Here is an 18,294-nt window from a genome sequence, read left to right as displayed (position 1 = left end):
CTTCATAAGCAAACTGTCCTGTGTTGGTTATGAAACCTCAAGGCAGTCCTCATCCAGCAGACCTATAACTAAAAACATTCCAGCTACACTTGACAAGTTCTTTGTTAAGGGAATGCATACCTAGGATTGCACTGCATTATTCAATGTGTTTCTACATATTGAATAAAGTAATTTGAGAGAGATTTAGTGTATAATAGTGGAAGCTTCTATGTTGTAAACTAGTTCTATGATGTAGGATGCAAAATCACAACTGCTTATATATTTAAAACTATCTGTATAGTATATTAAAGTGCATTGAGAAAAAAATATAGAGTGACTACGTTCAAAATAATTTGCATATCATCTTGTGATCTCAGCACTGGTTCCGATATTTATATGACAGTGATATGTCTAAAGAACCCACAAAAAAAACCTTGAGGGGGAACGAGGGGAGAAATATGAAAAAGAAATTAAGTCCAAAAATAAAACAAAGACGTACTGTTAAAATTAGCTTAGTAATTTGTTTATTTCATTTTCAGAGCAATATTAATTAATCTAATCTAAAATAGGTTCTGTTGTTTTATTTGTTGAATATGTCGTACATAGATTTGGTTGCAAATGCTTCAAGAAGAATTATGACAAAGAATTATGCATACATTATTTTATTCTATAATCACAGGATAATGCATTTGAATTAGACAGAAATATTAACACGCACACACACACACACACGTGTGTGTGTGTGTGTGTGTGTGTGCATGTGTGTGTACATGCTCGCGCACGTGTGTGTATAGAGAAAATAATTGCTGTAGAAAATGAATATTCATTAATATATGCGCAAAATGAAACTAACATTTCCATATGGTGGAATGGATTCTTCATGTTCTCATATTGCAGGGAAAATAGTTAGAATAATGGAAATTCTGTTTGCTTGTTTATTGTCCGATATTGCATTTGGCAATGTATGGCCAATCACACACTTTCTTGACATTGTTGAAGTGCAAGTTTCCAGGGCAATCCTTTTTCTGGGCAATATTCCAGTCACACTGATAAAAATGTCTACAGCTTTGTGGGTCAGGGAAAAGACCTGTAGGTTCAGAACAGTTGAAGCCTAAGGAGAAAAAGTAAACAAAATAAATTTTCATTACAAGTGTCAATTAAATGAATTTAGCATTTTAATTATCTCTATATTTTATGAAGTCAACATTTATCGATGATCACATTTATGTAATTGATTAGACTGGCAACATGAGGTGCGTGTGTGTGTATATATGTATCTATTTGTGTGTGCAATTGTGATTGTGTGTATGTTTGTGTCTCCTTGTCTTGCTACTGCATAACTGTTGTAAATGAGTGTCACTTTCATAGAAGACTGTTTATTCATTTCCAGTATCCTGCAAAAACATGTCTGGCTATAAGGAAATATTTTTTTTACTTGGAGACAGGTGTGGGTTGGCAGTAAAAAAGGTATTCAGCTCTAGAAAATCTGACAGATGCAAGGTCTTATGTGCCTGCCTGACCTATGCAAGCATGGAAAAGGGGATGTTAAAACAATAATGATGAATTGCTTTAACTGCTTTTGGAAACCCAAATCATTTCGTAAGAGAGACTGGTCTCTTTTTATCCCTTTAAAAACACAAGCAATTGTACATAACAACTCAGCTTCATTACATATGGATGAATCTTAAAAATCAACACAAACGCACACACACACACACACACACACACACACACACACTCGCGTACAAGTGGGTATTAATCAGAAGATAATGCATAGTGGCTGTATAGGTTCTATACACTAAAATGAATATAAACACCACCACCACCACCATCATCTTCGTCGACTCTCATCTCAATTCATTCAAATTAGTGTTTTTTAACTATTTGTTTTCATCTATGGACCCCTTTGATTCCTGTTTTATTCAGGTGGACTCTGATGTTTAAAAAAGCCTATTATATTATTGATATTAAATAATACTAGGAATTGTATTAAAACAATTGTTAAAATATTTTGTGCATTGTAGAAATATAACCGATTTACAGCACATAATTTTTAACAACAGAATCTTAGATGTACTCCTATATGGCAATGACAGATGAAGATAAAGCATGAGGAAGAGTTAAATCCTCTTAATCAGTTACTAAAATATATTTGCTTTGCATATTCAATGAACTGACTTGAGAAATTTCAAAACGAATGTATATTTTTCTTTTCTATTTTTGTGTTTTAAAGAGAAAATTTTAACTTGATAATTTTTGTAAACAATATATTGTGAATGAAACCTTTTAACCAAAACATACTAGCTGTCAGTATCAGAAAAGCTGGTCAGAATCTTATATTTCTTTCATATTTAACCCTGCATTGTAAAATAATTACCCTCAGCAAGAAGCTGTTTATCTAATCACTGCATAAATATCTGATGTATTTCTTACATTCGTTTTGTCACAATATGTATCAACTCGAACGTACTTACATCTCTGTTCCGTATACGTAAGTATCTCGTGTATTTGAAATTTCTGTTTTCCTCTTGATATATTTATGCCAACAGAACCATCTGTTTGTTGAATGCCCACCCTAAAGCTACTAACTTGAAATCATTTAAATACATAGAACTAACGACACTCTTTTTTCTCATTTCTCAGGCAGTGAAGACGGATGCTTTAAATGGATATTCGCAGTTTTTTTCCTAGCCTTATCAAGGCATAAAAAAATATACTCATGTGAACACATAATCGTTAAGGTGGGGGTAGTCAGTTTGAAAAACGCCAAATGAAATGATCAGAATAAATGTTAATAATTTGAGCAAATCAAATAGGGAAAATGAATTTATTAACTCCTGAAATTTAGTAATAAATTAAAGGTATTGTACTTACTTGCTTGGCGGTCTGGTACTACAAAAGAACAATATAAATCAAAAGCCATATTAGTTTCATTCATATACACATATGTTCGTGCACACAAACACATAACACACATCATGTAAGTCTCAGAATTGGGAAACGTTTACCAACTAAGATTAATCTTGGATTAAGAAACAAAAATTCCTTTATTAATATTTAAAATTTAAAAAAAGAACAAAAATAGTAAGATAGGGAACTCCAATAGCTGCAAGTTTACCGGTGTTTTTGCACGCGGAATGCTTCCATGAAATATTTCCGTTAGTTCCTTTAATACAATTATCTTGGTATATCTGTTTATTGCTTTTATAAGTTCTATTCTTATTCAAAGCAGCAAAACAATTTTACAGTTCAATGGGGGCAAATTTTTCCAGCAATATTCAAATGAAATGTTTATATGTGCAATAAACAAAAGCGATTTGAACTGGCACTTTCCAGAGGCTGGAAGAAGGTAATAAACGATTAAGCAATCTGATTTCGAGAACATCAGGGATTTTTCAAAATTTTAGAACTGTATAAGAAATTCATGAAAAAAATGTAAATTTGGAATATTAAAATTGTCAAAAGTTTTAAAATTATTAACTGTATTATAATTATGTGTAATAGTAATTTGGTTTTATATTAATTTCTGGAAAAGATAGAAATAGGAAACAGTATATTCTAATTAATGTCCATACAATTTTTGAACGCATACCTAAGTAAAGTGAAAAGATTGTCGCTAGAAATCAAAATCGAATTATGGATCCGGTTCACAAGTACAAATTATGTAACATTAAACAGCTATGCTTACCTTCACAGTAGATTCCTTTAAAGCCAAATGGACATCGGCAACGTAATTGGTTGGCAGTGTGGATGCAGGTTCCTCCGTTAGAACAATGGCGAGACGGACAATAGATTGAACCACTTTCGTTACAAAACTTGCCAGACCATCCACTAGCACAAGTGCAAGTGAATCCATTTGGTCCAAACATGCTACACTGGCCGTTGTTTTGGCAAGGATTTGGAGTGCATGGATTGGTTTGACTGCCGCATCTCTGTCCAGTCCAGCCTTGTGGACAATAACAAGTAAAGCTGTTGCCCATAGGATAGCACTGTCCACCGTTCAAACAGGGGTTATTCGAACAAGGCGTAGTGGTACTCCCACAGTTTTTACCACTCCATCCTTGGCGACACGCACAAATGTAGTCAAAATCATTTTGTACAATACATTGGCCATTATTCAAACATGGCTTTGAAGCACAAGGATCTCTTCTCGAACAATCTCGACCACCAAATCCGGGAGGACAGTCGCATATTCTTGTGTTTACATTACAAGTTCCTCCATTTTGACATTTTGGAGAGCACAGACTTGGGAACTGGCACCTATCTCCATAAAAGCCATTTATACATGCGCAAGTGATTTGATCGTTTACCAGCTGACATCTTCCACCATTTTGACAGATATTTGGATTTAACGCGCAATCATCTCTTCTTGAACAATCTGGACCAACGAATCCATGACGGCAGTTGCACATTCTTGTGTTAGTGTTACAAATTCCTCCATTTTGACATGGTGGATAACACTGAATCGGCACCTGGCATCTATCACCTTGAAATCCATTGAGACATATGCAAGAAACTTGATTGTTTACAAGCTGACATGTTCCACCATTTTGACAGATATTTGGATTTAACGCGCAATCATCTCTTCTTGAACAATCTGGACCAACGAATCCATGACGGCAGTTGCACATTCTTGTGTTAGTATTACAAATTCCTCCATTTTGACATGGTGGATAACACTGAATCGGCACCTGGCATCTATTACCTTGAAATCCATTGAGACATATGCAAGAAACTTGATTGTTTACAAGCTGACATGTTCCACCATTTTGACAGATATTTGGATTTAACGCGCAATCATCTCTTCTTGAACAATCTGGACCAACGAATCCATGAGGGCAGTTGCACATTCTTGTGTTAGTGTTACAAATTCCTCCATTTTGACATGGTGGATAACACTGAATCGGCACCTGGCATCTATTACCTTGAAATCCATTGAGACATATGCAAGAAACTTGATTGTTTACAAGCTGACATGTTCCACCATTTTGACAGATATTTGGATTTAACGCGCAATCATCTCTCCTTGAACAATCTGGACCAACGAATCCATGAGGGCAGTTGCACATTCTTGTGTTAGTGTTACAAATTCCTCCATTTTGACATGGTGGATAACACTGAATCGGCACCTGGCATCTATTACCTTGAAATCCATTGAGACATATGCAAGAAACTTGATTGTTTACAAGCTGACATGTTCCACCATTTTGACAGATATTTGGATTTAACGCGCAATCATCTCTTCTTGAACAATCTGGGCCAACGAATCCATGAGGGCAGTTGCACATTCTTGTGTTAGTGTTACAAATTCCTCCATTTTGACATGGTGGATAACACTGAATCGGCACCTGGCATCTATTACCTTGAAATCCATTGAGACATATGCAAGAAACTTGATTGTTTACAAGCTGACATGTTCCACCATTTTGACAGATATTTGCTGAGCAAAATGGTTGTTCACATCGTAGTCCTCTGAGTCCAACAGGGCAACGACAAGTGAATTGAACTCCATTTGGATAGCATGTTCCACCATTTTGACACGGTGAAGATTGACAGGAATTAATGGGATTTTCACATCGTGGACCAGTAAATCCAGATGGGCAATTACATTTCGCAACAAAGTTAGTTGTAGTACATCGGCCACCATTTAGGCAAGTCACTGAGCGACATTTATCTTCAATTTGACAACGAGGACCGTAAAAGTTAGGAAGACATTGGCACACAAATGATGTACCTGCATTCGAACATTGACCACCGTTCATACAAGGTGCTGACAAACATGCTGAAAGAACTAGATTCAAAACAAAAACAAATTAACAGAATAAATCTACTTGATTTACTATTTAATAAAACAACATTCACTAAATCCATAAATGCCTTACTTAAATACAAACACAAAAAAGATTCAGTTTTGTAAATAAGATAATGTTGTGCGTTTTTTTCCAACTGTTCTAAATTACAACTCGGTGGCAATGCTAGCACACTTAAGACGTCTTATAGCTAACTATAATTATAGCAGACCTGTTTAATACAGTATTATCGTTATTGAGTCAAAATCACTATCCGATTAGTATGATTGATTTACAATTACTAATTTAGCCCACAGGTCATCTACAAAACGTCAAAAATTATTCTCAAATAGAAATTTAATTAAGATAAGATCATTTGATAATAGAAATAAAGATGTATTAAGTAAACGACTGCCGGACAATGATAATATATTTCACTTCGTTTGAATGATTTTTGTTTTACTTTTCTAAATATCTTTTTGTACCATGTAATCCCAATGCCGAAATTAATGTGGTATTCAATGCAATTGCGAACATAAGCTTTATTTGTTGGTAGAAATTAGGTTATGTGAGATCCAGATATCACTCAGTAAGGAATGTGTCTCTCATATCTATGTTGGACACCATTAATCCCCGACTTCTTTGCATGCTTATAGATATATTCCAGATTATTAGAAATCTTCAAATCTAACCACTGGCTAGTTCGTTTTTAGCTTTAATAGTGAAATTCTTAACTTGCTGGATGAACCTTCTTCGTCACATCTCCGAGTTGCACACGTGTCATGCTCACGTGTTCCACTCCAAATCCCGCTTCTACCTCTTAAACCCGATCATCATATTACAAACAGTAATTATAAAGACCTTTTACCTCACGAATGTTAATGTGATATACAGTAATACCTCGACTATCGCGTATTTGACATTCCAAAACCTCCATCGATAGGTGAAAATCTACGAAGAAGGAGCAGCACTGTATATTATTATTATTATTTTTATAATTTTTATATATTTATTTTATAAATGCATTTATGTTGTAAATGCAAAACAACACTACGGAGGAATCGACGTAAGCTCGAAAAATAAACTGTAATGGGTGAACCGTGATATGCCGAGAGATTACTGTATTAGCAACCTCCTGTATCTTCTAGTCTGAGAATATCCTATCGCTTACCGACTTAGTCTTCCAACAAAATAAAGAGATAGGTCACACATTTTTTATGTGGCTTTATATATGAAGAAGGAAAATGATTTTAGTAGAAAGATATTTCTAATTTGAAATTGAAAAAAAATTTCATTTAGTAAATTAATAAGTCGCTATAAAGCTGCTGAAATAATTTATATTGACGATAGAATTCAAATCAATTGAAAGCAGTATTTGTTTTCTCCTTTTTCATATTTTTGATTAGATATATCTTTAGAGTGCGTTGGTCTTTCTCAGTTTACCATGGAACTTGATGTCTAAATTGTTTGCAATACTTACATTTGCTGAAATTTTGGCATTAGTTTATTATAGTGTTGTAAATTCAAATAGAAATTCATGATTCTTACCAGTCTCGCATTTGGGTCCCGTATAACCATATGCACATCTGCAGGAATAGCCATTAATTCCGTCAACGCAAATACCACCATTTAAACAAGGAGTCGTCGTCAGACCGCATTCGTCGATCCCTAAGATAAATCAATATTAACCCATTTTTCACTTTGTTAAACTTTGTTCTGAAAACTCATTCCAGTTTAAAATAACACCAGAGGTATTGCAATATAATGCATGTTTTCATTGCTAGATTTTTTAGGGACTATTATTAACACCTTCTCAACTATATTTGCAGTTAAATTCCACCTGCTTAAAAACATGTAGCTAACAAAAAATTGTTCGACAGTTAGATGCCTATCTACTTTTAAATGTTTACTTCCATTTATTTTAACGTGTTAATTATCCACTCATATCTGCATGGTATTAATGAAACTAGTACTAGATATTAACTTTTAACCACCATTAGCACCCATAGTACTTCTTTTAGGACCAGAAAGATAATCTATTATATTTCTGCAACACCTGTATTTTAGCCATGAAGACTGGAGTGTTTTTTAAATATTGTAATAATTTTAAAAAATATATTTTGTATAGATAATGTTGTATAAATGAGATGTTTGGTATAAATCAAATAAAGAAGTTTGGGCACTAATGGGTTAACACCTCAACTACCAAGAGCTTTATTTTTCACTCACAACGAATTATTATTGTCCAGTTAAACAAATGACCAAATAACCACTACTTGGAATATTTTTGAGGAGGTACATAACACACAAGCAGGTGGAATACATGTAGAACCAGACGGAATGCTGTATAAATATCTAATGTATTTAGAAGTGCAAATCTGAGAGTACATATGTTAAAGATGTCCACGTTGAAAAGAGCTTATTCTATGAAATAGATTCAATTAACAGCATTGTTATAGCTAAAATAAAATACATGTTGATAATTTTCCGATTATTAGGATTAAAAAGTGTCACAAATTCCTACAAATAAAGTTTACAAGTTATAAGAAAAAAAGTAAATACCTTTATTACAATATTGTCCTGTGTATCCCTGTTTACAGATGCATCTAAACGTAGAGCCCATTGGGACACAGGTCGCATCATTTTTACAAGGAGAGCTGCGACATAGATCAGCTGAAAAAGTGTTGGCGATACATATCTTTTACGCACATATTTTCTTTCTATTTATATAAATAATGCAATTCCATAAAATGAAAGTGAATCAACTACATTTATTTCAGGAATGTATTTACAATCTCACAAACAGAGAATTTGTTGATATTTTAACAGAGATTTATCTACTTTGTATTGAATTGAGCAGTTGCCAGTGGAATGGACACCGTGTCAGTCAACAGGTGAAGGTGTCAAAGCATCATTTATTATATATTGAGAATAATGACAAAGATATTCAACTCTCGTTCATTAGAATGCTTCACCGTAAATAAGTATTATATAGCAGCGTAGCTTTCTGCTATACGGAGCAGGAGCCCTGTATAATAACGAATGTTTGTTTGCTTGCAATCATGTGCTTCTGTCTTGACTACAGATCAGAGAGACGCTATTTAAATAAAAATAACAGGAGTTAATCCATCATGGATTAATACTGTTTTTTATTAGAAAACTGTCATGAATAATAATGGTATTTATGGGGTTTAAAAAGAAAACTTCGATGACTCAGCTTTAGATCATCAAGAATTTGAAGTGCTAGGGATCAGATTCGCGATAATCGAAGTGCTAGCTAATCTTAAAGAAAATCGTATGAATAGAATGGGTTCTCGTCATTTCAATCTATACAGAAATTAAAACTTTAGCTTTAAATCTTTAGAAACAGTATAACATGAAGTATAATGCTTCAATTTAACAGGTAATATAGAAACATTTGTGTTGATTGAAATAAATGTAAACTTCCATCTACGCAATACCGTAGGAGAACAGTGTAAATAGTCCTATTTCTCTGTGTTATATAGACAAAAACCATACAAATGTCACGATACTTAGTAGTTTCTACCTCAACAGTCTGTTCAGTCGTATTGGGTGAAATTAATAACCAGTAAAATATATTTCATTGCAGTTCTGCTATATGTGCATCAAAAACTATATGATGCTTGTACAGTAAGGACCTAGAATACACTGATGAACAGAAGATTAGTATGTTGAGTTTACAGATGTATCCGAACGGAGCCCAATAACAACATTAGCAACACAAGCAGCAACAACAAAACAATAAATGATGCAAATGAGCTGCGTAGATGAACATTTGATATTACAAAATAATAGAATCGTAATAGCAAAATAACTGAAGACTATATATATTTTTTTTTACTAAAATTCGTCATAAGGCCAAAATTGTTTTAAGAAGAAATTGGTCCACATTTTATGAGTCCCTGGAAGCTGAAAGGTAAAACTGATCCAGGCGGGATTTGAATTCATGATGTAAAGAGACAGAAATAATATACACGTACCATTAATATTACACAATGGACCAGAGAAACCAGGCTTGCAGACTTTTTGACCGTTAGCATCACACTGAAACCTCGTTTGCTCGCTGGTGGGAATATCACACCTGATGGCACAGTTCGGACCATAATAGCCTTGGCTGCAATAACTCTGAAATATAACAACAACAAAGACATTCTAAGACTTTGGAAAATAGAAAGGTTAAAGAAGAATTCTGATATTTTGATCATAAACGAACCGCTTTAAAAATATAAACGTTGGTGGTTTTGGTGTACGAGTTTTTATATATAGGTATGGTATTAAGACTGCGTGCTTTTCCATAATAAAATCAACTAACGTTGTTTAACATTTATTTATACAGCAATATACCCCAATATTTATAGTATAACATAATGACGTGCCAGTAGAGTATCGTGGTGTACTTATAAGCAAATGCAGTTAATAGTTACGTTAATAACAGAAATTACTAGCTTCACGTGAGAGGCGAAAGAAATACTCTGTTCGTTATAGTCGACGATTTCTTTAACACAGGATTCAGTCTGTGCATCCTATGTATGGCTTTGATTTGTTTTGACTAAGTGTTGGCTGGTTACTTATTTGTGTGGCGAGAGATGAAGATATTGTGTTTATGCTATGTGCTTGGAAAAATGCATTGCTGACAAAGAAATTCTTTTAAACACAGGCCGAGCAGGAGAAAGAATCAAGTGTTCATTCAGCTTCTTGGACCTTCTCGAACCTCTGCGCTAATGCTTGCCGGCCTTGTTGCTTATATAAACTAATGTTTAAGAGTGAACCCGCGGAACATAACAGAACATTCTATAATATGGAGTGGTATTTCTGCAAGCTGATTAGTTGGTATGCAAGGCACGTCACTGATCTAAGTGTGGTTTGCTACTAGTTACTAAAGCAGTAAGGTTTCGATTTTAGGCTTCGCCACGGGTTTATAGCATCATTTCTGAGTTTCTAAAGATGTGGAAAATACATTTTTAAGGGTAGATTGGACATAAAAATAATGCCAGGTATTTTCACTACCATCTGCACATCAACTACCGTATGATACTCTACGTCCATGGCCTAGAATACATATGTACACAGAGAAGAAATGCAAGAGCTGTCAAGGATCTTTGACGATCGATGCTTTTGCTGTTCGCTTAGAGCTCTGTGTTGCTGCAGTAGCACATATCAGAATGAGGGATGCTCAAATCAATTAAGATAGGTGGCGTAGCATAATACCTAGATATTCCAAGGCAACTGAGATAGTTAAAGTACTTACTCGAATTTGGTATGTCAGTTGACTAGTAGGGTTCTGACTACCACGGGTTGTTATCAGTTCATACCTGGCTTCATCGACGCTTCTCTGAGGCAAATGACTACCACTTTGGTAAACGTAATCGGCTATCAATTCGTTGTTGCTTTTTGCAGTAAACGAAACAACGAATTTCTGAAAACAGAGGTTTGAAGGTATATATTATTGGAAATATGTACAACCAGATAGAACAATGAAATTATAAACGAGAATGCAAACACACTCTCTCTTTCTTTCCCTCTCTCTGTCTCTGTGGCTCTCTCTCTCATATACGTACCCACACACACACGCACACCCGTGTGGGTTTGCATAGCATAGCAGATTTATAGGTTATTCAATACATTAATTAATAAACATCTAGATTATTGAAAATATAATATATAATCGTGAATACCTTCATATATGTTTTATTATGTTATTATAGCGTTGATTTATATATTTGTGAAGAAGAACGATCGTTGTTTCGCCTATATAACACATGTAAATAACAACAGTAAACTCAGTAATATTAGTTCTTATGTTGTCAGAAGGTCTCAGTTTTGGAAAATGCGAACGCTCTTATATTCATGCTTGTTTCGTAAGCATTAGTGATATAAGGGAAATGAATTGATTTACCCACGAGCAAGTAAATCGCCTCCGACTCTGATCTTGCTGCAAAACAATGAACCAACAGTCTATAATAATCGCTTCTAATTTAGACACGAAGGCCAGCAGTTTTCATTTAAGTCGGTAACATCTGAAGAGTTTTTCGGTTGGCCAATGTAACACCTCATGGAGGAAGCAATATGATAAATAGTGAGCTGAAAAGGTAAATGCTATTATTATCAGACTTTCCATTCTGTCGCGATCTGCCTGTCACAATCTAAGAAATACCACAATATTATCCTTTCCCAAGAAGTATTAAAACATCTAATCTAACTGCCGCCCACATTTCTTCTCTTTCAACAACGCAAGGAAAATAGAAAAATTTGTAAACAGCAACCTTTCAGTTCTGATTTCTTCGTTTTCTATATGATCACTACTGTAGTTTTCGTAGAAACAGATATACAGCATGTTGCTGTCTTAACTCATCAATGGTCTTTTTACATTCCTACTTTTGTCATAAGCTCAAGTTCTGTAGTATTGTTAGCGCGAGAACATCATAACATCGTTCTACAGACATGCTATCTATCTATAATATCTTTTGGATCAGAGGTCGATAAATCTCAAGATCCAGTTATGTCTTCCAGTGAGTAAATGCAACACGTAATCAGTGAGTAGATTGTAGTTTCATAAATATGTGTGTGTGTTTATTTTTTAATACACACACACACATACACACACACACACACACACACACGCACGCACACGCACACACACACACACACACCACACACATATATATATATATATATATGTGATAAACTTAATATAGTAAGTTTGCATTTTGTAATGCCTATGTTGTGGAAAGTAAACACCTGTAGATAAAACACAGTATAATCTTCGTATACAAAATATATAAATAAGTAAATAATAATAACAACAACAACAACAATAATAATAATCATAATAATAATAATAATCATAATAATAATAATAATAATAATAATAATAATAATATAATAATCATAATAATAATAATAATAATAATAATAATAATAATAATAAAATTTCAAGACTGGTCATCCGTCCTTCAGAGTTTTATCCTTCCAAAGAACGCTTGATAGCAATAAGTATTTAAATCAGTAACAAACGAAAAAAAACCTAGTTAAAATGGCTAGACTGATTAGTACATATTGTAGACTGATTAGTATATATTAGCTGGCAACGTTATTCAATACGTAATGAATACTTTATTCACAAGCATATACTGGAAAATCTAGGATAAATTTAACGTAGTCATCCAATAATTCATAACGCCTCCCTTGGAAATTTAATAAATGTAAATGCATCATGCCATTTTTTGGAACTCGGGAAAATATTATTCTGGCATATTTCGTAGCATGATTTAAATTGGGATTGCTATCCAGTTATCTTCACAAGAAGACAGAGTGGAAAACATCCTCTTGTCTTGAAAGTATACATCGAAAAGGCCAGGGAACAGAATAAAGAAGACATGCACCCAACACCAGAGCTGAAGACACCGTCGGTAGAGGAGTAGGGGCCGAAACCGGACGTGGTTCCTCCTGATGATGTCTTGAGCTAACTGGATTCTATAAAGTAGCTGTTGTGGTAGCAGACCACGAAACACGGTTGTAATTCCTCGCAATGAAACTAACAATCTTAAGAAATTATATTTTAAGAAACATCTCATTCCAAAACCAAACACTTACCTGAAACGGCTGTCTAATCAGGTACGTGATCGGATTACGTGCTGTACCGATAAATACCTTATTTAGATCAATGACATTATCACCTAAAATTAATTTGAAAAAATGAAACAGAAATTATATTGGGATACGAGAGTGAAAATTTACAGACACACACACACACAAGTACACAGATGATATAACCTTCCCATTCTCTCTAACCTCCAGTATAAAGATGTTATATACACATAACGTAGATATATTATCAGGCCAGACTGTCTGCACTCTCTCCATGTATACTGTCTGCATTAACTCCAAACTACACTGTCTCCATGTACAGAGACTTACTGTTATCTCTAGTGATGTTTTGTGAATCAAGTCTCTTTCTAATACTAAGCCACTCTAATAAGAAAAATATTACCCTTGTCTTTACATTCGTACAAATTACGCTAGATTATAATCATTCCACCGTATGTGGAAATTTCTCTGGATATGTGTAATGTTTACTCATCTAGGCAGAGTATTGATATTTCGTGTTATGCTTAAAACCAGTGCATATGACCAAGATTTTCCGACTGGGGTCGAATAGAAGAAACCATCTTAAATTCATGTTAGAGTCCCCGTATAAATGGAATAAGGTCTGGCTAGCTTGTTCTGGCATGGAGTTGTATAATATAAAAAAATGAAATTAAAGCAAGTAATGATACTTTCAAGGCATTTAATACCTACGTTTCAGGTCGTAGCGCAATAAATAAACCAAAAATTCGTCTCTTACGCAAGATCTTCCTCAGTTAAGATATTTCAAAATATGAACACGTTGATGGTTTTCGCCATGCATATAGGGTTAACGAAATATATACATACATTCATATATACATACATACATGGAGAGAGAGATAGAGAGAGAAAGAAAGAGAGAGAGAGAGAGAGGTAGAAAGAGAGAGAGAGAGAGAGAGAAAGTGATAAGGAGTAATATCTAAATCTGAGTACCTAGGTACGTTAGTGTGTTATGTGAAGATATGACTTCTTTTGTCTCCAGTTTCAGATAAATTGGTTATGTTTGCTGACATCTACCGAGGGCATTGTGAAACTCCACTTTTTCAATATTATGTTACTACTCTTCTTATTTCCTTCTTTCTAGCATCAAGTCTAAGTATTCGTTTGCCTCATCATTGTTACTGCCATCACTGATGATATATTGAGCACTTTCTTTCATAATTAGCATCATCTTACATGATTTTAGTCCCTCCTAAGGGAACCAATTGCCCCCTCATTTGAATTTCACGATCTATATCGCTATTAAATATTGCGTTGCATATAAAAGTCTCATGTAGAACCGATCGCTACGAAATAAACTCACTTGCACATTGATAAATGCATACACACACACACACACACACACACACACATATATATATATATATAATATATATATATATATATATATATATATATATTAATAAAAAGAATTCCAACCTTGTCTGATTTTCACGTTTTATTTACAATCTTATAATGATATATTATAAGATAATATATTATAATTGAATAAAATAAAATGAAATAGTAGAATGTTAAATATTCATTCTGATTGAACTAGTACTTTCATGCATTGAATTCTGCAATCTTCGGGTTCATGTAGTAGTGTTGACAGTCATGCTTCACAATTTTTGACTATATATATATATATATATATATATATTATATATATATATATATATATATACATACATATAGTTAATCAAAACATTAACAAAGAGAAAACACAACAACGTGAGAACGTGGAACAAGTATAGTGTTATTGGACGCTCAGGAAATGAAAGAAGAGAGGAGGATTTAACGTTTGAAGCGGAGAACTTCGTCAGAAACATAGAAAAAGGAAAGGTCCAAGGAAGGGAAGACGGAGGAAGAAAATCGCCAACGATACACACGCGGTCATATATTGAATGACCGGAAGGGAATGGGTGAAGAAAAAGTTCTTTCAAAGACTGTAGAGTGCAAGAGAAGGAGGTATATGTGTGTATGTGTGGGTATGTGCGTGCGCGCAAGTCTACGTGTGCGTGTGTGTGTAATGATAGCACTTGTGTCTGTGTATCTGTGTGTGTGTGGTTGTGGCTGTTTATCTATGTGTGTGGTTGGGCTTAGTATTGTTTAAGGTCATAGGAAGAATTTATAGTAGGTGTGGCTCCTGTTGTTGGTCTACCTACACATGTGCGTAGGAAAATGGTCAGTGGAAGGTTCTGGTAGCTTGAAATATGTGTGTGTGCGTGTATGTATATGAGGTGTGTGTGTGTTTTGTTTGAAGTGTGTGTATGTGTATGTATGTAGATGTGTGTTCGCGTGTGTATGTGTGTATGCGTAGGGGTTGTGTGTGTGGGGAGTAATTACATTTTCCTTTGTGTATGTGTGCATGTGTGCTTGTATGTGCATATGCGTGTGTACATGTATGTATAATTGTGTGCGTGTATGTACGAGGGTGAGCTGTGTGTGTATGGGAGGTATGTGCGGGTTTATTGCGTGTGCATGTGTGTGTTTGTATGTGCGTGTGTATATACACGGGTGTGCGTATGTACATGTATGAGTATGTGCGTGTGTATGTATGTGCGTGTGTATTTTGTTTGTGTGCATGTGTGTGTGAACGAGGGGTTGTGTAGGGGGTATATAGGGGCGTTTCTTGCGCGTGTATGCATGTGGGTACATACACGTGTATCTGCGTGTAAATGTGTATGTGCGTGTGTGCGTGCGTATGTGTACGCATGTTTGAGTGTGCATATATGTGTGTCTGTGTCTATATGTGCATGTGTATGTGTGTGTGCGGCGTGTATGCATATATTGTGTGTGTATGTATATGCATGGGTGTGTATGTGAATTTGTGTATGCGTGTGTGCGCGGATTGTGTGTGTGGTTTTTCGTGGGGTTTGTGTAGGCGTACATGTGTGTATGTGATTGCGTGTACATGTGCGTGCGTGTGCTAGTGTGGGTGTGCTTACGTGCGTGTATGCGTGTATGTGCGTGTGTATTTCTGCCCATGTATGTATAAATGTGTGCCTGTCTGTATGTGTATTGTGTGTTGGAGGCATATGTACGAACCTGTGCTAGTGTGTGTGTGTATGTGTGTGCGTGTGTATGTATGTGCGTGTGTATGTATGTGCGTGTGTGCGTGTGTATGTATGTGCGTGTGTATTTTGTTTGTGTGCATGTGTGTGTTTTTATGTGCGTGTGTATGTATGTGCGTGTGTATGTGTGTGCGTGTGTGCGTGTGTATGTGTGTGGTGTGTGGGAGGCGCATGTGCGTTCGTGGATATGTACGTATGTGTGTGTATGTGTGTGCGTGTGTATGTATGTGCGTGTGTATTTTGTTTGTGTGCATGTGTGTGTTTTTATGTGCGTGTGTATGTGTGTGTGTGTGCGCGTGGGTGTATGTGGGTGCATGTGTGTATGTATGCGTGTGTGCATGTGTGTGTGAACGTGGAGATGTGTGTCGGGTTATGTGTGGGATTGATATCTGTGCATTCCTGTGCGTGTGTATGTGTGTGTACGCTTGTGCACGTGTGTGTGTGTGCGCGCGTGGGTGTATGTGGGTGCATGTGTGTATGTATGCGTGTGTGCATGTGTGTGGAAGTATGTGTGTATATGTGTATGTATGTGTGTTGTATGTGTGTGGTGTGTGGGAGGCGCATGTGCGTTCGTGGATATGTACGTATGTGTGTGTATGTGTGCGTGTATATAGAAATAAAAACAATAATTCATAAAAACAATACATTATAAACAATAAAATAACAAAAAATTTATAAAAACAATAAAATATAAAAATTAAAGCAATCGTGCTTTAGATACAATAGATATATCAAATATATCAAATATATTAAATACATCAAATGCAACATATGTATATATGTATATACAGTATATATCTGTACATGCAACAGGAGAGGAACCAAAGCTGGAAACTTTCAGATGATGAATTTATATATATATATATGAATATATATGTATGAATATAAATATATGTATATATATATGCATATATATATATATATGCATATATATATATATAATATATATATATATATGCATATATATATATATATAATATATATATATATATATGCATATATATATATATATGCATATATATATATATATATATATGCATATATATATATATAGTAAATTGATCTGCGTAAAAAGGCCAACAAGAAGAATATTCCATCTAATGAGAGTCCAATATTAATGTATGTGTTTCAGTCCGCATGTACTATACGCGTTACTACTAGTTTCATGTGCAAGGCAAATACGTTCATCAGGCGCTGCTTATTCAATGAAACCAAGAAGTTTAAATAGAGGACCGGACGAGATGTGACGCTAAAGCAAACAATATTAATGGAAGATTCCACTACAGGTAGCCAACAATTAAGGTTTCAAATGTATTTAATTCGAAAATATACACAAAAAAACAAAGTAAAATGATAAAGTTATAAATTATAAAAATTATGAAAATTAAGCTAAATTATAAATGAGTCAATATATAAAATATATATAGATCTACACGTAATTCAAAGGATATACGAGTATATACAATACATGAATTATACAAGTACATAAAAATACAATATACATAAATTGCATAAAATTATAAGTGGGGTAGACTCTATGGTGTCTGTTATAATGGTCTATACTTATAATATGTAGCAATTACAAAAGGGATATAAAAGGATGGAAAAAATATAATGTAGATATAAATATGAGATATAAATCGATACAGTGAAGGAAGAAACTATATCTATATTCCTAGGTGTTATAACGAAAGATAGGAGAGCAAAATGACCAATCAATCAGGAATCGGTGGAATCTCCCAGTTTTTAAAGATAAATTTAAACATGTGTTTACATCCACTAAAAATCGCTGACCTCGGATCTAAAGAACATCTGCGGCCTTT

At 34.5% G+C, this 18,294-nt stretch overlaps 1 protein-coding gene across 4 annotated transcripts in view; it reads right to left on the bottom strand.

Moving 5' to 3' along the window:
* Positions 1 to 480: 480 nt before the first annotated feature.
* LOC115231971 (neurogenic locus notch homolog protein 1-like) overlaps positions 481 to 18,294 on the bottom strand; it is a 54,907-nt gene continuing 37,093 nt past the window's right edge. For 2 of the 4 annotated variants that reach the window (XM_036500187.1, XM_029801848.2), the window contains exons 3-10: positions 13,383 to 13,465; positions 11,038 to 11,205; positions 9,770 to 9,914; positions 8,331 to 8,441; positions 7,317 to 7,436; positions 3,668 to 5,770; positions 2,854 to 2,871; positions 481 to 1,090 (exon numbers count right to left, since the gene is read on the bottom strand). In XM_036500187.1, the coding sequence (XP_036356080.1) occupies positions 915 to 1,090; positions 2,854 to 2,871; positions 3,668 to 5,770; positions 7,317 to 7,436; positions 8,331 to 8,441; positions 9,770 to 9,914; positions 11,038 to 11,205; positions 13,383 to 13,465 (2,924 nt within the window). In that variant the 3' untranslated portion in view covers positions 481 to 914. The remainder of the gene's footprint in view (positions 1,091 to 2,853; positions 2,872 to 3,667; positions 5,771 to 7,316; positions 7,437 to 8,330; positions 8,442 to 9,769; positions 9,915 to 11,037; positions 11,206 to 13,382; positions 13,466 to 18,294) is intronic. The other 2 variants (XM_036500189.1, XM_036500188.1) reach the window with 2 other exon arrangements.

The sequence above is a fragment of the Octopus sinensis genome, unplaced genomic scaffold (genome assembly GCF_006345805.1).
Source record: "Octopus sinensis unplaced genomic scaffold, ASM634580v1 Contig18997, whole genome shotgun sequence".
Taxonomy (NCBI): domain Eukaryota; kingdom Metazoa; phylum Mollusca; class Cephalopoda; order Octopoda; family Octopodidae; genus Octopus; species Octopus sinensis.
The sequence above is the reverse complement of the archived record's forward strand: the minus strand, read 5'-3'. Positions and strand labels throughout refer to the sequence as shown.